Source organism: Haliaeetus albicilla, chromosome 23 (assembly GCF_947461875.1).
Source record: "Haliaeetus albicilla chromosome 23, bHalAlb1.1, whole genome shotgun sequence".
Lineage (NCBI taxonomy): Eukaryota > Metazoa > Chordata > Aves > Accipitriformes > Accipitridae > Haliaeetus > Haliaeetus albicilla.
In genome coordinates this window covers 17,538,899-17,562,922 of record NC_091505.1, presented here as the reverse complement: position 1 = coordinate 17,562,922, position 24,024 = coordinate 17,538,899, and the positions used below count along the sequence as shown (strand labels likewise).

The following is a 24,024-nucleotide window of genomic DNA, read 5'->3' as shown; positions in this document are numbered from 1 at the left end:
AGCATTATGCAAAATTCAGCGTGCCAGGTTTCCCTCCCTTTTTTCTCCCTCCACCCATCTCCCATTGGGGCTTCCCCACAAAAACTGTTCTTAACCTTAGGTTTGAAGGATTGTGAATCCCCAGTCCTAGCTGCAGTAGACAATCCAGAACAAGTCCTCATTATAGACAAACTTACAAGGTACACCAGACTTAATACTGCACAGAACTACTAGCAGCATGGAAGGTTCAACAGATCCACCTGTTAAGTATTTCACCTCCCTTGCCTCTCTCTCACATCATCAGGGACTCCCTGTATCTGATTAAACCAAAAAACATTGATTTGGTTCAATTTCCGTTTTCAGCCCAGCCTTCTTTTGTTCAACCTGCGTGATGAATTCTGGTCTCCAGTAAAAATATTCTTGGGCATCAAAGGGAAATAAAACAAAACAAAAAAAGTATCAGAGCAGGGAATCCTTCTGGTCAGCTTTGCTGGACTCTGCTGACAACAGTAGCAGCTGCCCCCCAGCAGAGAAGGGTTGTACCTCCATCCACACTGCCTGTCTCCTGCCAGAGCAGCAAACTCTCCCACAGATATAGACAAGAGACAGCAATTAGCTATAAAAACTGCTGCCCTTTGAGAGAGGGGCAACCACACATTACTTCCTTTGGATGCTGTTTTAGAAATACCTTGCTCACACTAGCGGTGTGTATATTGCCATTTAGGAATCACTGAGTTGAAGCATGTACCTATTTGCCATGCATGCTATAAATTGTAACAGTGATCTCTAAACATCAAAAATGAGCACAGTATCCTACAATTTATCACTTGAGATTATGAATCAGCAGTTGAAGTCAAGTTTCTCCTTAGTATGGCTGTAACATGCTGGCAAAGTGAGGCTAATGGAAGGACATGCAGGACTGGAGAAAGGGATGTCCAAAAATTAACTGGGGAGAGCTGCAGGAGACAGAGATGCACAGAAGAGAGTGTGCGAAAGACAGATGCAGCAAGGAAATTGTTTTCTCCAGATTGAGCTTTCAGGAAGATATATTTGGAGAAGAAAATTTGACTTGCATAGTATTCTGCACAAATCGAACAGATGTTAAGATACAATCTTCCGAGTTCTCACAGTGAAACCACACTTAATTACAGGTATTTTCCAATCTAAATGAATTCTATATTACATATAAAAACCACACTACAGACGCTGCTTGCTCTCCTTCCTGGCCTGAAGGAATTGGGGCAGAGTTTGAGAGGACAAGTTAAAACTCCATTTAAAATCTCAATATACCACATGCTTAGCACTATTATCCCAAAGAACCTGTGATGATATCATGACATATGACAAATATAAAGTAACATCCATTCTTATCTTACAGGCCTCTTAGCTTTTTTCAGCAAAATGGAAGTTAAAGTATACCCCTCTCCCAAAATTTAAAAAAAAACCAAAAAACAAAAAACCAAAAAACCAACATTAAAATGTTCAGTATTATAGTATGTCCTAATATTTTAAAGTCTATGAGTTGATTATGAGTACAGCTTGAACCTTAAACCCCTTATCAACACCTTTTTACTGTCTCACTTCCTACAACCTGTGAAGGTTGTACCAGTATATGTAATGCCCACAATTCAACTGCACAGCCACTCTTAAATGGCACAGACATTCACATAATGCATATTGGCTCAGCTAGCTATGATCCCTAATCCACAGCATAGCTGTAGTCTGAGACATAAAATGCAAAAGCACCTCCCTCATCTTTGCTATCCAAGTAAGAAGTTCTTTAAGCAGAGCTTCAGTGAAGATTTGTCTATTTAAAATGAGAGCCTCCCCACAGCACAAACTCACTGCAGGAACTCCTACCCTCCAAAAGGAAGACAGTCATGGTGGTAAACATAGCCACAAGTTTCAATGGGAACATCATCAACATCTTACCTGCCTCTATCACAAGAGTTTGAGACATACACTGTCAGCAGATTGCAACGCAGGCACTTGAAATGTACTTTTTGTGCCCTGGGCTGCACATAATAGTTTACATTAAGCAAACAAACAGTAACCCAGTTAACTACGTCTTTCATAGATTAAATCCCAAACTGCTGTAGATAAAATCCAAAAGTATTGAAAAAAATACTTTCATAAATTAGTTTTAATCTAACCTATTCATTTTCAGACACTACTCTCTACGTAGTCCACTTAATACTGAATTCTTTTTACTTCTAAACTCAGAGGGAGCTGAAAGCAGTGGATAATTGGGAACATGGTATAAAAAACCACTAGGAAAGGGCCACAAGCTGCAATAATTCAAGACATCAGGTAAAACTACAGACAGACCAGTTAATTTAAAACTGCGTTGCAAAGTCTTTATCCACTTCAGATTAATGTACAAAACAACCAAATTGTGACAAACAAGATACCAATACGCATCTTTAATACCCAGTACCACATAAAGGGGCTTGATGCACTTTCAAGCTCAGTGAACAGTTAAAAAGAAGAGCATGAGAGCAAGAACGGTCAGCAGGTAATTTTAGTTCAGCTGGAGCCTAATTACAAGAACAGTTCGTGTGACAACAGTCTAGTTCTGAGTGACAGCTTGCACTATGTAATCCAAAGTAAAAACTTAGACCTTTTTTTTTTTAATAAAAATCACCACTCACATTAAATTCCACCTGAGCAAGTACACCACCATTCCCTGTTGACTCCTATAATTCTCTGGGCTTTCTAATGCCTCTGCACTAACATATATACTCATTTGTTTTAAGCAGTAGAGACTCAAGACTTTATATTCACTGAAAGTAGTATCCTTCCCTGCAAACAATCTAGCCAAAAATAAGGCACTGCAATGTAAAATAGCATCCACCATTAAAAAAAAGGTATTGTGGCACTCTTTCCATTGATACAGAGTGTTTGGCTCTCCCTCCCAGTGACACAGCATGCTATGTTCACATTTGTGAGAAAGGCAGCCCTTGGTTTCCAAAATATAAAATCATTACTTGCAGGTTCTCTCAAGGAGCCTGTAAAAGCATCAAAGGAAACCGTCCGTGTTGCAGTCCTTCATGGGAAGACATTTTCTAAATGCTCATCCTTCTGCATATTTAGACCCACAGAGAAAGGGGATTAACCACCTTCTCATGGTATTTTCATCATGGCCATTTCACTATTGCTTCTGCTGACGCTCCTAATGAATAATCACTCCTATTGCCCAGCAGTGCCTGCCCTCCCACTAACGCAGCTAAGATCAGGCAAGGAAACGTCTTAGGCAAGGCAGAAGCCTTTAGAAATACACCTCATCTTTGCTAAGCTCTCTCTCTAACCCTTTGTTTGACTTCTACTTTATGAACTTGGCTGTATAATAGCTTTTAAATAGAACAATATCTGAAGCACAACAGCGTTGCTAGTATCAGTTAAAGGCAACAATCCTTCAAGAGGAAATTTCTATAATCTGTGGGCCAAACATACTCAGCAAAGTATGTCAGGATCTGTCTCTGAAAAGTTCTGTCTTCAGAAGTCTGCCTCACACTGAACAAAAAAGAAGACAAGAACTGCACCCTACTGCCTCGGTTCTCAGACCAAACCACCACCCCAAGCTAGTCATGATGCCTCTCTAGCCCTTCCTATGAGAGCAAAAAGGAGCTGCTCAGCTGCAGCAGCACATCCCACATGGTCTGTCTTACCTCTGTAAAAGAGCTAGAGACCAGAATTTTTGTCAGACAATCAATTTACCATAGTGCATAGGTCATGTTAACATATGGACTATGTTACACATACACACATATACAGTGTGGCTTCACTGTTCTATGAATTCTCATTAATTGGCTCCTTTCCTTACAAAGCTTCAGATTCTAAAAGCAGACCCATTAAGTTACAAACTAGGAGAGGCTACAGCATTCCCAAACCCACTCTTGCAGAAACTGAGATATAAAATCACCAGATCTATAGGATGTGCTGGTACAATTTACCTCCTTCAGTCACAGACCACTGCAACTTGTTTCAGTTTGCTCAAGTATTGTCTGCAAGCTTCCTCATGCATGCCTATCTTAACCTGTCTTTTAGGGCTGTCTCTTACATTATTTTCTAAAAACAGCATTAAAACTTCCCCGGCTCAAGAACGCAGGAGGAAAACAAAAATGCAAGCAAAAAAAAAACTTAAGCATCTTGCTATCTGTTTATAAGGTTGATCACACATAAGCCACTTGATACAACAGTACAAATAATACAGTTGTAAAGTGGTTTTGGCTTTGTCTGAAAGAGTCACTGGAAGGAATGGAGAGAGATTATCCACAGTACAATCCCAAGGTAAGTCCCAGGCCTCCAACACAATATTCTACCAGTAAGGCAGCAGCCACTAGAACTGCACTGATGCAGCAATACAGGTAGTAGTGGCTGAATAGAGCAGACTTCTGTGCTTGGAAGTTCTCACATCCTTTTTAACCAGGGTGAGAGTAATGAAAGATTGGATTTACACATGCAAATCAGTCCTCTGCTGAACCATCAGTATCCACTATTGGTATGTATTAAGACAGACACAGGGGGAGGGTTTAAACAACCCCTACCTACCTACCGAGACAAACACAGAGTCAGTATTTTTTAAAACATCTACAAATAATTTAACAGGTATGCTGCTTATCATCTTGGTAATCTGTACTACTAAGGAGAAAAGGGGTCAGATCTGCTTTTGCATTTTATGTATATTCCACGGAACTTAATTTCAACCATGCCTTAGAGACCAAGGATAAACAAAGCCCTGGAACAAGATCTGAACCTAACGCTTTGTGTATGTGTTTGCGTTAACAATATGGAATGCACAGTATTTGCATTCTAGAGAAAACATCTGCTTTACAACTCAGGCAACATGGAAGCTCTGCATTTTCCTTTAAACAGCCTTCAGAAATTTAAGATGTGGGATACCAGGTGATTAAACTGCAGAATAGCACTACACATACTGAAAAAATGCCTTTCTTGAAAGAGTAGGAAGAGCTTTACACCCCTGCAAAAAAGGCAGGGGAAGACAAGAGCTGCCAGGGAAGACACAGAACTGCAAATGTCAACATCGATGGCTTTTCAGCTAGTGGAGATGCTGCAGTAATTCAGTAGCCACAAACTTGCAGAAACTCTAATTTAGTCTAGAAATATCCTACTTGCACACTTTGGGACAATTATTAGGCTACATGGATGACTATATAAGACACATTCAAATTATCAGCAAGCACAAATTTCTTTTTTTGGTTATGACCATGATTACGAAAAAGCATTCCTGAACTCAGTTGTGGTTTTTTTTCTAGAAATGAATGAAAAAATCCTGTGTAAGACAGTTAAGAGTCAACATTAATTCTCTTGATCTCCACTGTTACTCTGTATCACTAAACACACCCACAAAAACCAGAACAAAAAGCGCCTTACAGCATCTGTAACTAAAAGGGTTAGCAGCACCCAGTACACTCTCCTCTCTGCCATTACCTTTATGCCAGAACCCTAATAGCCATAGTTATTATGGCAGTTATTCACACAGTACCTTGTCATACCGTCTTTCCTGTAGAAAGTAATTTCATTGTGGGAGTGAAAAAAAACCACACTGGTCCTTTGGGGAGAGAAGAAATGTAGACTGTTTCACTGCTCAATTCCTTCTTACTGTTCTAAACTGCGTCAGGGAATTCCCTCTTCCCAACACCCATGACACAAACACTGCATCTGATCTTCCAGTAAAAAATTAGCTGCTACAAGAGCAACTGCAAAACCTGGATACACCATACCCTAAATGAGGGAAAAGAATGGAGGTTGAAGCTTACTCCAGGTTAAGGAAGAGGCTACGTGTCTAGGAGGTGAACAGCATCAAACATGCACTGGAAGCAGGTAGCTCTCCTCCTCTGCTGGAGAGAAAAAAAGGGAGAGGGGGTATGAAAATCCTCTCCTCCCAAATTATGTTAAAGAGTTTGCAACATTCTCTACTCTCTGATCTCCATTATTTTATAATGTCTCAAACTAAGGCAGAACACCAACCATTATTGTTTTTCTTTTACTCTGAAGTAGCTGCATTGGCAGTCCAATGTAAATTTATTACCCACCTAACAACGGAAGTAAAACAGGATAGTTGTAAGGCATCACAAAGAGGTTTACACAGGTTAAAGTAGTGCTTGCTTTTAAATACCCGAACGGATGGCCAAGTTCGCTGTATTTTCCACTGCTACTCACAAATACCTGACAAAGAATAAGAGATATTCACTGTATTAGAAGAATATGAAGAATATTAAGCATGGGGCATTTAAAAATTAAAATCAATCTTAATCTAATTGCATTAAGACAGCAAATTATAAAGAGCAGCCAAGTTCGAGGTTGCACACATCAGGATGAGCATGCACATACATTGCTCAGTCACAAAACTGAGACATGCAACATTTAGTGTACCCCGAGACAATATGGAAATGCTCTGCGCAGTATAATCTTTAGTGCTTTACTGACACTACTTTGCAGTGATGCTCTGAAAAGAAACTTTTTAAGCACAGAAATTAAGCATAACAAACATTCAAGAATGTCTTAATTGCGCCAAGCACCAACATTCTTAACGTTGGCTTTTTTTTTTTTTTTTTGAGTGTATATATATGGGGTATTAACCTTGAAAAGCAATACATGCAAACAACTATTTCAATAGGATAAAGATGGTACATATTCTTATTGGGACAGTCAAAATAACCCACATCAAACCAAAAATGGGTTTCCCCCCAAAAAAGTAAACCTTGCAGTAAAAAGGAAGTGTTTTTCCTCTGTTTTTTTCAGGGCATAAGGAACAGGGCTTGTTACGTGGTTTCTATGACAATGAGCCTATTTCTCAAGTTTGTAAGGGTCTGATACATAGCTGGGAGAAGAAAAGCAGCTTTTGAAAAACAGCAGAGTTATTTTAATGACTTAGGCAAATAATGTACCTATAAAAGCTTAAAGGACATTTAAAAAACTAGTTTATTAAAACTAAGTTAAACTTTTCTTCTGAATATGCATGTTAAATATTACAACTTAACTGAAAATATATTAGGGAAACAGAAACATGAAAGAGACACCTCCAAACACATCTTTCCATCATATTAAGCAAACTCCTGGTGTACATATTAAGCCATTCTTTACAGGAACACCATTCAGAAGGGAATTACAATCCTTATTTTGTAGAGGACACAGAAAACAAGTCACCTATCCAAAAATCACAAAAGGAGCATGTGACAAAGGATTTCAGCAATAGAACTTTGACCTCTTCAAGGCCAATCTAGTCAACAAGATCAACAGCTTCCATTCAATTCCCATTAGCAGTTTCAACCATCTAGTGGAAATTATTTGCAGCTGTTGATTAGGTAACATGATGGAAACTAGTGCTAGGTTTTCCCTGTAAGCAAATGGAAGCCTACAGAGAATTTCAATTTAGCCAAAAATGGAACTTGCAGGACACATTTCTTAGCAAAATGAGATGGACCTAGAAACAGAATTAAATGAGATTACAAAGCCTGTAGAGAGAACACTCATTCTGATTCCTGGTAATTCTATTAGAAAGGAGGTAACTGAAACCTTGACATATTTCTTCTCATCAAATGCAGAGTCTGCAACCAGACCCCAATTCCTCAGGCTTACAAAGACTAAAGTACCCTAGGATACCCATTACATTTCTAGAATTAAAGGGCAAATACCTGCCAGCAGGTATGGGGAGACTTTCGTTCCAAGATGTACTGTGTTAAGGGTGAAGGTTCAAGCTCATACTTGTCAAAAGGAAGCTTGTCTATTACCATTGGCTCACAATCAACACAGGAGAACCTCACAACAGGGTGAGCTGTGCGCGGAGGCTAAAAGGAAGGGGGAAAAGCACATCAATTGTCTGGTATTTGTGATAAAAAAAATCTCTTAAAAAGATATACAAGTGGATATTTTAGCATCCTATAGGCTTAAACTCTCAGTTTCCACAATTTCCTTTAACAGAGAAAAAAGATACATGTTCCCACAACAGAATACAGATTAACCAAATATTTCTCTAACTTTAAAAAAAAAAGAAAAAAAGTGCCACACACTGATACACACATTCTTCCCACCAAGAGAAAAGCATGGTTAATATTCAGCTATTTATCTTGATATTTAAAAACCTCCATGTCAATCAACCTATAACAGCACAGATAGGTTTAAAGAAAACTTCAACTCTGCTTCCCAGCTTGATGTTCACAGAATTCCAGATGTGAAACTGCACTCTCTTCACAAAGGATATCTCAAGATATTCCCCACAAGTCTGATTTTTCTTCCTTTTGAACAGGGGAGAGGGGGCAGAAATGGACAGACAGTACCTTGAGCACTTGCAAAGTACAGAAACAACATGCCTAACAAAAACTAGATGTTTAGAGTAAGGCATGCCAAATGTACGATTATTTCAGTAAGAAAAGGAGAAATGAATGCTGTTTTCTCCTCATTTTTTGAATGGGGTAGCTCTTCTGTTTCAGTTTTAATTCTTCCTGCTAGTGAAAGAGTCCATACATGAAGTAATACTAAGCAGAGAAAACATGGTTGATCATCTATCAAAAACAAATACTCCTTTTTCCATATAAACATATTTTATAAAGCTTTGATTAAAATTTAATAGGCTCACTATGATTTGTGGTATGTGAAGTAATTTACAGTTAAATTTTATAATCTTTCAAAAGCCATTTACCAAAATTAACTAACCATATACATGGAAGTAAACCATCAAGATGCAAAAAACATCACAGTATACAGTATCTACATTAGATGATACCATTCTGTGCTAAAAACAGTTTTAACTACCCTTTTAAAGCTAAGTCAGATCATATTAGTAAACAGAGGAAGTAAAACGCTACTGTAGTATTCATTTTCAGTCTTTTTAATTAGGTGTAGAATCCTTTTTTCAGTTCTTATTTTACTTACCAGGGTTGGTGAATTCTGATCAGGCCAAAAAGATTCTGGGATTGGCCAATGCCCAACAGGAACACCCGTTTTAGGGTTAGGCCGTACATAAATGAGTTTATGACAACTATGCCACGGTTGAGAAGCAAATGAATTGATGGGTCTGGATGAATCAACAAGTCCATCTAAAATTTGAACAAAGCAAAATAACAACAAAAAAGAAAATAAAGCGCTACATACATGCATTTGCCTCCCAGCAAAATTTCTGTATTAGCAACCAATAAGGAGTTTCATTACAATTGTTCCAAAGACATACAGATCTTTACATCAGTGGGTGAAAAAAACCTATACCTTAAAATGTAGAACAGCATCATCTGAGAAACAATGATAACATTTGCCCACATCTACTCTTCTGCTCCTGTGGCATCGCCATGAGATAATTAGTGCAACAAGGCATACTCACATATTATGGAAAATGCTATTTGCTTAAGCTTAGTACTTTGACATAGATCTGGTAGGCAACAGCAAGCCTACAGTTTTTAGTTCTGCTGCATCTGTAAAGACTGATAATTTGCATCTACAGTCTTTCTACATAGGATGCAAAGCTCACTGACTGATGCTGCCGTTAGTGGAAACTGAAAGTGGCTCACTGACTGATGCTGCCGTTAGTGGAAACTGAAAGTGGAAAAGTTAGATGCATCTTGCAGGTGCAGCTTGTGTAATATTTTTTAATTAATAACAATTCACAGATCACTTAAACCCCACTGTCTACTGGAAAGACCAATGTTCTCTCCGCCAGTCCACTGCAATATACCAGAGCAGACTCTTCGCACCAAGGACAAAGAATTTTGTAGCAGTACGGAATTTCACCATTAGTTTTCAAAGATTGCTCTTCAAAGCAAGCAGCACAGCACAGATCACCCATTTAAAGAATCTTCTTCATTTTAAAAAAATTTGACATTACTAATTTTCCTTGCTTTAGATAGCTGGCCAATAATACTATGGAAAATACCTTTCAGTTACACGTCAATTTGGTTTCTCTGCATTACGTACACAATGATTTTTATAGCTTTGGAAGATCCTATCATATCTCTCTCTAGTTTAGGACTTTCTCAATTCCCATAAAGATGGAAAGTCTCAATATTTTTATACATTCATATCCACAGTGCATCACGATTTAAATGTGACAAAAGTTTAAAAAACCCGAAAAACCAACAAATTTCACCAGTCGTTCTGCCACACAGGAGAGCATTTGGGCCAACAGGCAGACAGGAATTTGCTGAGGTGCTGTCCTGCACAGCATTATAGGAAAGCCTTCCAATAAAATGACATTTAAATAAGCAAAAGGATAAAAAAAAATATATACAGCAAGGAAAAGGCAATTCAAAAATGAAAGCAAGAATAAAACTGGCTATGCTAGGATGCTCAGGGGATCCCGAAAGCAATTATGTTTCTGACATTCCAGGAACATCCTCATTTCCTAAATATGAACTGGTCAGCTTGCTCTCCTTCCTTTCAGCCATGAATTTCTGCAAATCTGAAAAACTGCTCCACATTAAGAGTGCACTTTCTTCTTCCCTGTTACGCACTTTAGAGCTAACAAAATAACTCCTTGTTCTTTGCACAGTTTTTCAGTTGCAGCTAAGAACATTCAACTGAAACTTACTGTGTTGCGATTAATAGCAGAATGAAAACATACAGAAAATTAAGCATTGAGATTAGTTTAGAGATGTTTAAGTGTTTAAATACACTAGTCCTGGATTTAATTATTTTAAAACCAAGTTTTGACAACACTAATTCAAGCTTTACTACTTCCTGCAAACAATGACTTCCCTCAGCCCCCCAAAAAAGAGGTGAGAAAAGATTGACAGGAGAGCTAGCAAGCAGGTCGATCATCCATACAAATACATGAAAACATATAGCACCATTTAACTTATCAAGGATCAAACACTTGTAAAAATATAACAAAGCCAAGACTAAACATAAGCAAACATAAAACCACTCAAAAGCTATGAACAGCACATACATTATGATTTGGGGTATTTAAAGAGATACCAGAGCTCTATCACTGAAGCACAGAAGGTTTATAGCTGAATCGCTTTTTTAGAATGTATTAGGCATCCGATCCATCCTGTACACCACAGTGAAAAGCTGGTAGGAAGGACACTGAAGACGCTTAAGGACATTTGCATGCACACAAAACATTTCTTCCTGAACATTAGGGGGAAAAAACCAAAACAGTTACTATACCTTCTCCAATAGGAGCTGGATCTGGTCCTGACTTTTCAAAGTTAATAACAACTCCACTTTGGACTTTTTGAACTAGAGATTCTAAACACTGATTCAACATTCTTTGTGTCCGAACGCAGTAAGAACGACCTATGCAAGAGATAAATTACACAGGGAAAATATGAAAGCAAGTTTTGAGTAATTTTAGTTAAGGAAGATGTTTTATTACATAAGTCACACTGCCAAAGCTTTCAGTTTTATCCAAAACAATAACAGTAACAAACTTTGTACAAGTTTATGTAAAAGGCAAAATACTTCTCAAATGCAATACAACTGAGGGGGGGGAAGAAAACCCACCAAAAACACAAAAACAAAAAAAACCACAAACAAACAAAAAAAACCATCACCAAACACAAAACATCCTGCTGAGCTTTTACTCATTAGTAAAAGAGGCCATTAAGGCTAAATCAGGCTGGTCGGAGGCCAAGTTTATAGAAGTCCCTTAAGAACATCCGATTTCACCAAGTCTATGTAATCTATCCGCTTTTGTCTACCCAAACCTTACCAACTTCTATACACACCCGAACTTCCCCCTCCCATGCAACATTTTTTTCAAGCACCAATTAAAAAAAAATTTTATCAACATCTCAAAGAACAGACTCCAGAATTAATTCTTTTAAGATTAAATTTAGCTTATTAGCCCTGCAGCAGAATTAACATCTCAATAATACCTGTCCCACTCAATTCATCATTTAAATAACAGATCTCATGACTGAGCAAAGCCAACCTCTGGAAGGACAATCTAAGAAATTTTCCAATCCCTCCTACTGGTGCATTAAGAAAATTCTCTCGCATCTATTAGATCTGAAATAGGAATATGGTTTTATTTCAAAGTGCTCCTGTGCTACTGGAAACCAAGCTCAAAAAACACCACCCAGATTCACATGGACACGGAGTAATTCAGATGGAGAAAACAGCAAGAGGTGAAGTTGAATCAAAGGAAAAGAAATACTTTAAGGCAAAATACCAAATGTGAACCAAAGCAAAGTAACATCCAGTTACCTCCTGTAACTTCACACATCTGTGTGATAGCAGATTCGTCAGTAGGCACACTCCCAAGCTGCTCTGGTTCAGCAGATGCAGCTCCTGGCAAACGCAGCACTAGAGCAAACAGCCTTTGATCCCAACGAAATGGTTCTTTGGTTAGTTCACTTCCAGGCAAAGGAGAATTCAAAGGAAGATGAAGCTAGTAAAGAAAGATTTAAGAATATTTCAAGTACTTGACAAACCAATACTCAAATTTATTCATTACTCTGTAAAGGACCCCATTCTCTCCTATCCACTAATTTATCTGAAGTTATAGTCTGGAATCCCATGTGAACTATGAATTTAGCGGTTGGGCAATGACAGCATAACTAGTTTCTGTTCTCTATTTTAAAGACAAGGTTGATGAAACAGAAGTACTATTATCAGGAAAATACAATTAATATTAATCTCAGCATAGTACCAACTTGCAAGATCATAACTTGAAAGAATTTAATGCAAGTTTACCTCCTCTTGAACTCCAGACGTATTTGTCAGTTTGTTTCCATCTGTGATGGTAATCAAAATAGATGGCTCCAAAAAGAATGGATTCCTTCCCTAGAGACAAAAGCACAGGAATGCTAAGAGTAACCTTAACACTCAGTTATAGGCTTATATTTTTGTCATTATAAAATAAACAGTAAGATGAGCAATCTTTCAAAATAATCCTGTCATTTTCTTTCAATAGGTGTGGAGCCATAAAGAACTATGCAAGATGTGCTACTCTGTACACTCACACACACCCCCTAAAGATTTTTAGAATTACTAGTCTTTTTCCTCCAGTAATAGTACAAAACCCCTCTTAGCCCACAAAAGCAGTATATAAATGGGTAATAATACAGGGAACTCACAATTTCATGACAACAGTGAAAAACTCTTCAAATGTGAGAGAGGGGAAGTCAGGACATTAACTACAGATAACAAAACTGCAAAGCAGATTCATTACTATCCAGTGTACATACTCCCACATACAGCAATTCTGTGTCTACAGTTGGGGTCATTTATACTACTGCTTGCTTTGTAGCTCAAAAAGGAAAAAAGTGCTAGTATATTCCAGGGTATGTTCAGCAGATGTAATAAGAAAGAAAAAAGTTCACTCTGTATTAAAACTTGGGACACACAGCTATCCAACATTTTTAAGAAGTAGTAAAATGGAAAACCAAACTTGAACCACCAAAATCCCTTGCCCACTATAATTTCGAAAAACACAGAAAAATAAAGAAGGCAGAAGACTATAAAAAAGATTTGTTACCTGTCCATAGTTGTCTATTCCAGACACTAATCTGTTGAGATTTAACAAGTCAAATGATGACCTGAGTGCCTGACCAAGGGTTGTTAGTCCTGAAGCCTGAAGATTTTTCAGTTCATTCATAAATGTTGCATGGTTTTCCTTCCATCCAGCCTATTACATAAAACAAAAAAAGCTTATTAGTTATTTAGCAACAAACTGCAATCAACTGCAAGTTGTCATTTATCTCCCTTCCCACCAAAAATTAGATTATATTCCTGATTAATGGATACGCTGCATCATTTACGTGCTATACACACCTAATTCACATATGCACAACTTGATGTGAAACAAACAGTTAACACTACAATGGGACACTCACAAAACACAAGCACTGTCAAGCACTTGAAAAAATTTGCAAATACCCAGCTCTTACCATGAGAACTGCTGTAGAGGTGATGGAATTAACAGAAGTATTTGGATTTAGCATGTGAATATTTTATTAGAAGAAACTGTCAAATTTGGAAATCAGAAATGCAGCTGCCAAAGTAATAGCGATGGTAAAACAAAGATACAAGCAGCATAATGTTGCTGCTTCTTCTGTCATACACCCATCCCCCTTTTATCCATAAATCGAGGCTGCAAGGAAAGAAAGGATGCATATGCAACGTGTACTAATGCAGGAGTTAAAAAAATCTAACAGTGACAGTTAAAAAGAAAAAAGATAAAGAACTAGTAGTAACAGTGACTGCCGTCTTTGCTCCCTAGTCCTCCCCCTTCCACAACATCCCCAAGTAGGAAGCATGCAAACATATTTAAAAAAAATCATAATCAGCTATTTTTAATACATTGCATGACTCTCACTCAACTTTTCCGTTTTTCTTGTACTGCCTCCATACACCTCCCAGGCTCATTTCATGCCTTTTAATGTACTATCAAGCACCCTCTGTCACTTCTGCATTACAAACCCCCTGCCTTTTTCGTACCTTGGTATTTCAAATGCCAGCTTTCCAACTACACTATTCTGTCCTTACTTCCCAGCACAAAACTTTCTATGGAGTAGTTGCAAGCACCCCATGTAACACAGAACCAAATCATTGTTTAGAGTGTCTCAGTATCACAGCTTGAAATTTTGGAAGTCATGAAAAAAGTTGTTATTGCTGACAAAGCTTGCAGAACATTCAAAGGAACAGCAAAAAGTGATGAGGATGAATCAGTCCTACCAAGCACTCTGAATCCAATGGTAAGCAGGGCTACACGCATCAGCTGCAATTCACATACCCTTCTCTTAAAAAGTGGTACACTGCTGAGTTCGTAAGCTATTTTAGCAAACACTAGCTCGCAGGGAATCGGTGCAGGATTTAAACTGCCTCAACTAAAACAAGCAAAACTTGAAAACCCAGATATTCACACGATTATCAGCCTTGCTATCGCATCTTACTCTCCAAACCATTCCTGCAGTAAGCAAGCAGTTATTCATCCAGGCTCACTACCATCTGGCACCGGAGACATTCCCATGCTCCACAAGGAATCCTAGTTACGCAGACATGGAGAGAATCATTTCAGACAGTCTGACTTTTGCTGGGACAACCTCTGAGCAGGTCCTCTCCTCCCCAGTGCACTGGGCTCAGCAACAGTTACCTGCTGACTACTCCATGCTGTACAAGAACCTGAAAGGACAGGATTTTCCTGTACTTTTTAAACAGATATATCCCACTGCCAATCTCTAGTACACACTGTTGGCTGTGTAGATGGCCATAGGACTGACAAGTTTAGAGCCATAAACAAATACAAGAATGGAGCAGAAAGGAAAGACATGAGATGATCAATGTCTCTGCTCAGACCTAAGCTAGGAGGACCGAGAAGGGCTCCTTTTCAGAATCAGAAGTTATCATAAGGAGATTCAACAAAAAAAAAAAAAAACAAAACAGGTTTTGGTCAAGTTTCGCTCCCTGAACCAGTTCTTCAAGCTTTAGAGTAGTGCAAGGGAGACAGAGAGAAAATTCTGCAGTGGGGCAAAGAAAGAACAGACTTCCAGCAGGACTGGCCCAGTTTTATCATCAAACTGCACTTGAACTGTACTCAACGGAACAGTGTAGTTCGATCAGCTGGGTAATTCTCAATAAAACACCATCAACATCCCCTCACCACAGCTTAACAAAATACAGCATCTCACCAGCTGAGCCACAGCAACTCCCCACATGTGCTCTCAGCCCAAAGCAAGAATAAAGTAAGGGGTCATTGGTTTGGAGTAAAAGTCACTTAGCCAATGAGTAAAAGAACACCAAATACCAAAAAGTTTGCCTTAAAACAATTTAAAATGAACAATTACAAAAATCTTTTTGTATGCATCCTATGAACCCTTAGTAGGCGAAACTGCTTTGTTTTGTCTGGTAAAAACATCTATCAGATTAGTCCAGCTTCTCGAGAATAGCCAGGCTGTAGTTAAAAAGTGTTTTCCAGCAAAGACTGCTGTTTGAGTTACTTTGTTGCAAAAGCACATGGCAGGGAATAAAACATTTACAAAGGAAACACTATTCCTCGCCTACAACTCTTGATCTGAACTCTAAGGAAATTAGGAGTATTTCTTTGTAAAATTAGCAGAATCTCCAAATATCAGTGGAGATTGTTATTTTCCTTTTCTGAAAACATTTGCTTGGCTTCCAGCTCCTACTGTGTTTGATCTAGCTGCAGTGTGGTCAACTGCCTGAAAAATATGCTGCCATTTTTCCCATGCGTAACCAAGTAAACTGAAGGTACAAGGAGCAGCCGATCACCACTGGTTTGCCTTCAAAGAAAATAATTTTTCATCTTACAGCCTCTCACAGGATCTTTAAAGATATAGCTGAGGAGAACTGTACCTTTCAAACAAACAGAGTAGTACTGAAGAATTTTTCATCAAGTGAACAAGGGCAGCAAATGCAAGATTTCCTAATTCCATACCCAGTTTTAAATAAAGGTCTGATCAGTTAGTGTACTACATTCTCTAGCTTAAACAAGCTTTTTGAATCAAAACCACCAAAATTAATGACAACAAGGTCTACTTCTGTAAAATGTTTTTTCCAGAAAGTCTCTAGCCGATGTATATAATTACACATTTATTTCAGGGACAGAAACTAAAGCCCCAAAGAATTCTATATATTCTCCCCTCCATATATACAGTAGGATCATTCTTAGGGCAAAATAAAGAGTCAAGTACGTAATACAGAGCATATGCATAATGAGTTCAACAAAGCACTTTAAAGTGATTAAATAATAATCCTTCCTAAATTCAAAACACTGCCACTAATGCTGCTTAGAAAAAAGTGCTGCTTTTATGTAGTACTACTTCCATTTGCCAGCAGAAACACTAACGACCAAAAAAAACCCCCCACCAACCAATAAAACAACCAAACCTCCACAACCTTAGAGGATTGAACACAAACATATTCTACAAAAACTATGTATCGTCTACAAGTACATAATTATGAAGTCAGAACTAAACATTAATTATTTTAGTTGTTTATGAACCAACTCTAACATCGTAATTTCTCATCATCTTCAATATTACATTCCTACTTAACTTTTATGCCCAGAATTTATTAATAGCAATCTCAGCAGCTTTTGTCTTGTCACTATGTTACTAGCTTCTCCTTTGACCGTTTATATGAACAAACAATTTTAGCCTGTATACACATACCAAAAGACTTTCAAAGATCGCAGAGAAAAAACCAAGTACTATAAGCAAAAATCTCATCCTGCCTGCTTATGCCAAGAACAGGCAAAAATGCAGTGTCATTTAGCCTTCTGTGTTGACAACTGCAAGCTCTGGATACCATCCTACAAAACCCTGAGATTTGGAAGCAGCATACCACCTTCCAGCTCCTGGCTTCAGCCTTTGCAAGCAAGTAATACTGAAAAAATAACATACTTAAGTAACATTTTTTTCTCATTACTTAGCTTTCAGACAAATCCATGCCCTGCTCTATTTCACCATACAGCTACAGAATCATTTAAGCTGCTTCAAGAAGCAGGTAAGGTCAAAATTGCTGTTTTCAGCAGTAGATAGGCCCAGATTATATAGATTTCAGACAAATGTCGAGGTGAACAACCTAGTGAAGAGAACGTTTTATTTACCGCAACCAGAACCAGAACTAACTGAACATCAGAAGGAATAGAGTTGAGCAGCAAATGGAAGTCTCATTCAGATCAGTAGCTTAAAAAGACCTTCAAGACATCAGAGAAACAACAGAAGCAGATTTCATTTGCAAGAGGCAGGAAAGAACATCTTATAAAATGCTTGGGGAGCAGGGGAAGCCACCACCTTTATCACACAAAAGAAAGCAATATCAAAGTACAAGTAAAACATTACCAAGTTTTGAATACATGTAACACATAAGCATTGTAATCTCACCTACACTAGCTTAAATGTCATATTTATTGGTTTTATTGTAGTGTGGTTGGTTGGTTTTGGCTTTTAGGGGTTTTTTTGCTGTTGTGTTGGGGGTGGGTTTGTTTTTGTTTAATTTAAAGACAACACAACACTTTTGGGCAGCATGGTTGTTTCCAGGTATTTCTTAGCACGGTTTAGTCAGCCTCCAGGGGCAGACCCAGAGGTTGGGCATTAGAGCAAAAGAATTCCAGGCCCAAAGCAGCCTCTCCTGATTTCACCAGCTCCATGAATGCTTTTGAGGCTGCAAGTCTTCATCTTTAGTGTTTCTACAGGCAATGCCAGGACAGAACTGTAGAGTTTATTGTTCACTGGATTGCTTTCAGATCAGATTCAAAAATTATAACATTTCTAAAAATAATCTTCCAAGTAAAGACAATTTGCAATCTAGCATGCCAATCACAACAGTCTGTGTTACAGTAAGTACTCAATATTTATTTAAACATACAGATTTTTAGAGTACTGCTAATGTTCCTCTACAAAGAATTGGATTTTAGATATTACGACTTGTTTAAAGTATTTAAGTTTCTCAATAATTCAAGCTATTATTAAATGCACCCATCTTCGGAAAACCTAGACTAGGTCAGGATAACATGCCTGTGGCATACTAGGTTGTCAGTGACATCCATTTGGAAAAAATAAGAAAAAAATCCAGCTATTGAAATCTGAAACCACTCCTGCTATGGAATTTGCAAGTCCTGTGTGAAGACAGTGAAACCAGCAGAGCATTTCACCTTCCAAATCATCAGAATGATTAATTTTTAAGTTACCTTTCTGTTCACTTGTAACTGTACAAGTGATCACCACTCAAACCCCTTCACGTCTATGTGTGTATCAAGCAAATGTTTCTTTTCTAGGGAAGTGTTCTTTTGGACCCCCTATAGTGCCAGAGGCTGCTTCTCCAACACCAAAATACCTTCACCTCTTTGTAATCTCCTGAACACAGCCCCAACATTGCTCAGTGGTTCTGCAGCAGGGAATACCCTCCTATGTAACCCAGAGCTTCCCTGCCACAGCTTCAGCAACTTTGGAATTGGAATTCTAGCAAACACAAAGACTATCTTGGTCATCCCAGTTTTGCTATGGCAAAACTTAGCAAAGGGGGAGAGGAGGAGAGGTCCTGGTACCATGTGTCTCCCTGCCCCATGGAGGACAGGGTTATACTGCTTCTTGGTACAAAACAATCAATGCCCATGCTACCCCCATGGTTTTTATTTGATGTTCAAAGATTTACTAGTTAGAAATAGTGCACAGCAGAAGAAAGGTACTGACTATGCTATAAACATTGTGTCTTATTTGACATGTAAAAGTCCTAAAATAAGTCAACATCACACAACCTACACCACCTACTAATTTCATCCTCACAAATGTTTGTCTACACTGTGCTAATGGGGCAGAAGGAACAGCTCTAAGAGACACAGACATTGACTCTCCTCCAAATAATTATGAATACCATTTTTGAGGCAACAGAGCTCTCAGGTTCTATCTATACCTTGGCTGCAGAATAACTCTTCTCTCATTTCAGTACCTGTGCTCTCTAGTTACTTTTATGCAACACACCAGTCCTGTCACTGCACAGTATCAAACAGCCCTTAGTAAAGAAACTCACAAGATCAGTTATTTTTTGTTCTTGGCACAGGACACAGCATCACAACACCCACCTCTTAGATATGAGATTAGCATACCTCCAGCACAGAAAGATACTGGCACACAGGCCTGAAATCAGCTTATCATCAGGGTAGTGCTGAACACAATGAACTAGCTTGGATCCAAGCTGTACTGTCCTGGATTTGGAAGACTAGTGAGTGCTGGTGGAGGTACATCAGCAGATCTTACTGGTCTGATGCAAAGCTTGTGGGAAGAGGAAGAAGGTTTGATGGCACCAAGCCAGCTGCGTGCAATTGCTATTGCTGTGTTAGGCTCTCCAGCACACAGTCATTTCGATTACTAGTTTTATTCCTCACTCTTCCAGTATCCCCTTGCCTTAGATACAGGTTTGGAACACAGACAGCTGCCACCCCTATCCTTTGCTGTAGCAAAATAATATTCTAGGGCAAGGATGGATGAAAAGACAAATATATCTTGGTTAGCAAGCCAAGGGAGCCTATCTGTAGCTTTTCACATGGAAATCTGGTTTTGCAAAGCAAAACAGGGAACAGAGTTTCAGGGTAAAACTTGGATATGACCCTACTGCAGGCAGAAGAGAAACAAGCCCTGGTCAGTCACTCAAGCAGGTACACGCTGTTGTCTACTATGAGACCAGCCTAACAAAAACCCCACCTTTTCAGTTCTTATTTGAGGAGTATTTTAACAGATAGTAAATACACAGGTTTAAACTACTTCCTCAATAAGCCCTCAGAGCATTAAGTACAGTGAAGAGTCTACAAGAGCGTCCCATCACTTGGTCATCCTTACATTACTACAGCTAGTGAGCAACAGGTTAGAATTTTAATAGTAAGTGAATTCGTTTCTTCCTGTCAAGTTATTTATTTCTGCTGGTTTTGAAGGACACTCAAACTGAAACCTAGTGGTCAAGTGCTTATGTTATTATTTTTTTTTAAAAAACACTTGCTCAAGTCCCAGTCAAATAAAAATAGTCACAGGAGTTTAATATAGGTAAAACATCTCCAAGAGAACAGAGAAGCATAAACTGCTTTAGTATCTCTTTAGAAAAAATACATGTTAAAAAAAAAAGACACTGGAGTAGACAATTCCTTTAATCTCCCACAGCTGAGACATTGTGACACCAGATTTTTAACAGAAAGCTGCCACTTTACTTGTCCTCCACCTCCATCCGTTTCCAGGCACCACAATTCTTCCCTTTTCTCCAGCTCTAGGACAGACTATGTACCTTGATAACAGAGTCTCTCCTCCCCTCACCCAAATTATTTTTTCCTACACAACTGGAAACAGCTTTAGTGCAAGGAAGAACGCGTCACGCACTGGCTACCTTTAGGCCAGCAAGCAGTGCAGCACAAACAAGGCAGTTGTTTCTAAGGAGATGACAGCCACACTACTGCATTTCAGGGGTTTTACTTCAGAATAGCTGTCCTGTAGACTCATCACTCGGTGGCTGGGGTGCATCTTCCAGTTTTATTTCATCCAAAAGCAATGCAGTTCTTGCACTCCAAGGCAGGTCTGCAATGTGACCTGAGGTGCACAGGAGATCCGCTTAATTGCACATTTCTAAGCTGAACTCTCCTGTAGGTGCACCAGTCGAAGACTAACTCATTTATAAAATAGACTGGACCAGCTTGTTTTCTAAAGCATATAGATCAGTGAATGTGAACAAGATCAGAACTGCATTCTAGTGCAATATGTAACTGTTATTGACAGGCAGTCAATTAAATCGAAAAAAAAAGTGTTTCTCCACATCTCAAAAAAATTTTTTTTTTTTTTTAAATCACACACCTTAGGAAACAAGCTCAGTCAAACTACACCATGTGGTTCACTGTCCTTTTAAGATGACTTCAACATTAAACAAGATATGGAAATGCTTTTCCATCAAGAAGAATTCAAGATGTTTATGTAAGAACAACTCATATTAATCTTTAAGCACAGTATCCATGGCAAACACTAGTAGGGAGGCTCTTAAGCTCCAGTTACAAAACGAGTACTGGGGCCTTCTGTTAATGTCGGCATTTATAGAGAAGCAGTACCTTCACCTGTAAGAAACGTCAAACAGAGATGCTCAAAGCTGAAGCTATGCTTGGAATCAAGTGATAATAATAATCAATGCCAAGCAAAAAAAAAAAGCCCACACTACCTTTTTATTTATTACCTGCTGCTCCTGCTTTAATCTGTCTCTAGATTTAGCTTTTTGGTCAACAATATTTCATGTGTTCTGACAGCTACGCTCACCACACTTTTTGCTGCACAAGGATGAAAGGACTACACATGAAGAAAGGAAAGTATAAATACCAAAGAGATCATGGTATCACTCTGTTTCAAAAAGCATTCTTATTCAAATAAAAGAACATTATCCAGTTAAAAAAGCAGTATTTCTGAGAAACGCTCGACAAGCTAGGATATTTCAGTACAGAGTTGAACCAGAACAAGCTACGTTTTACACAATAGCTTAATGGAGAGTGAACACAGATGTAATCATACAATTTGCAGCTCTAGCACAGTAAGCAAAATGAGAGGCTACGTGCTTCTGTTCAGCAGCGTAGCAGTCATTTTAGAAATACCATTATAGGTGCACCTAAAACAAACACTGTACAGGGGGCAACAGTTTAAACATGGAAGTTTCAATCAAAAATTTGCATTTACCCATCGCACCCGTTGCTCTTCCAGACTATCGCACATGCTTTCAATGCTAGTCAGCCCCCAGCTCTGTCCTCCTGGCCCCTTCCTACTCCCAGCATGGTTGGAAAAGTCACAAGGAATAAAGGCAACAGCTAAGTGGCTGCAGAGTGTGTGCTATCAGCACAAGGGCACATTTTTGGGAATCAAGTGGAAAAGAATTAATTACTGATGATCCTCTAGCTTTACAGCCCAGAGCTAAGACAACACAGCATGATCCACACTCATTTTGAAAATTGTCACATTTCTCCCCACTCCTTCCAAAAGCACATCATAGGACTAGCGCAGCACACCAGAGTGCTACATGTATTGCAAGATTACTTTAAATCTCAAGAAGGTAACAAATCTAGAGGGGTCACCTAATCAACAGATTTCTTCAATTCACGTTTGAAATGCTATCCAAGGCTCTGCTGGGGAAAAAAAACCAAACCAGACTTTAGATCACAATTAAATTCATATACTCAGTGAAGGAACACAAATTGAGAAACTTCAACTAACTAGCCTAGCAAATAGCGTCAACTTCACCTTCAAGTCCGATACAGCAAAAAATACATTGGTGGAGTTGGTAGCATTGCCACGGTCAGTTTTTTATTTTAGAGGACAGCAAGTCACAGCTCTCCTCCAGAGTCGTGCGATTCAAAAGCAACTATCTCAGCTGCAGCTCTTTTGATTAACTGGAGGCACTCACCGCCTCACTCTATCTTGCAGCACCCTGCACACTTCTTCCCGTGCTGTCACGCCGAGGACCTGGCCGGCCTGAGACTATGCCCACGGAGTCTCCAGGGCCTGCAGGCTGCCTGCCTCCCAGGAGCAGGCCAGGCCCTATTCCAGCCCAGGGCGCCCACCACGTCCCCAGCCTGCGAGCCAGCACGCCATCAGGACGCCTGGCAGCAGCCAAAGGCACCAAGTGTTCTGGCTCAACAGACACAGATTTTCCCACAAAGCAGAGTTTAACACCTCCCCCGTCAAGTAAAAACCTACTTGCTCTACTGGTAACACGCTATGAAGACCAATACTAATGCATTATTCTCACTTACAAGCAGAGCATAGCAACACCAGCTTAACCACACTGTAGATCTTTGTTTGCAGTCAAATTAGCCATTCAACAACATCGATCTTATGAAGATTTGGGGTTTTTTTAAAATACTATTCTACACTTTTAAGCATTTAAAAGCACCTCTGAAAACACAGCCAAATCAACAATCATCTTCATCTTTAAAAAGCAAAATTAAGGAGTTCTGAAGCATTGATTTTATAGCCTAGAATAACATTGCTAGTGCTGCTTTTCCTGGAGAGTTTGCATAGGAGCCCAAGCAAAGAATCACAGTAACTGGGTAAAATATTATTTTGTAACTAAAGGGCCAATCTCATAAGGAAGCAAAAAAAGCTCTTTAAAAGAAAACAGGGCTCTGGTTTACTTGTCTGCTAATAACTCGTTTAAGTTTGAGATACTTGTAAATGCCAGATCTTGCACCAAAAGAAACTTTGTCTTCCAAACACTGCAGAGTGAATATACAGATCAATACAAGTCTATGGGCAACCACAGATTCTGATCTGCATAATAATCAAGTCACATTACAAGAATATACTTTTTCCTTGGCACCCTACTAAAATCTTAACCCTAGAGCATGCTGCTTACAGCTGAAATTGATTACTACATAACTATTTTCTAACTATTCTAAAATTAGCAAGAAAATACAAAGCAAAAGATTCCTTTAAATTACTACCTGCTATACTTTTTTGGGGGGGTAGAAGCACAAGAGTTACATATTAAGTGGTACACTGTAAGAATAAAGTTTAAGAAGGAAGAAAAAATTCCAAGACTCTAAATCTACAACAGTGAATTACTTAAATAACAATGCATTTAAAATTCAGAAGAGCAGCAGCTGCTCTTTCC

At 38.8% G+C, this 24,024-nt stretch overlaps 1 protein-coding gene across 6 annotated transcripts in view; it reads right to left on the bottom strand.

Annotated features, from left to right (window-relative positions):
• Positions 1–24,024, bottom strand: part of LOC104314855 (integrator complex subunit 6-like) — a 42,552-nt gene that overhangs the window by 9,359 nt on the left and 9,169 nt on the right. For 4 of the 6 annotated variants that reach the window (XR_011329517.1, XR_011329516.1, XM_069811429.1 and 1 more), the window contains exons 3-9: positions 13,418–13,567; positions 12,634–12,723; positions 12,145–12,328; positions 11,104–11,232; positions 8,875–9,038; positions 7,638–7,790; positions 6,036–6,168 (exon numbers count right to left, since the gene is read on the bottom strand). Coding sequence is in view for 2 of the 6 variants with exons in the window: in XM_069811429.1 (XP_069667530.1) it covers positions 6,036–6,168; positions 7,638–7,790; positions 8,875–9,038; positions 11,104–11,232; positions 12,145–12,328; positions 12,634–12,723; positions 13,418–13,567 (1,003 nt within the window). In the remaining 4 variants the exon portion in view is untranslated. Of the gene's footprint in view, positions 1–5,759; positions 5,841–6,035; positions 6,169–7,637; positions 7,791–8,874; positions 9,039–11,103; positions 11,233–12,144; positions 12,329–12,633; positions 12,724–13,417; positions 13,568–24,024 lie in introns of all 6 variants that reach the window. The other 2 variants (XR_011329518.1, XR_011329519.1) reach the window with 2 other exon arrangements.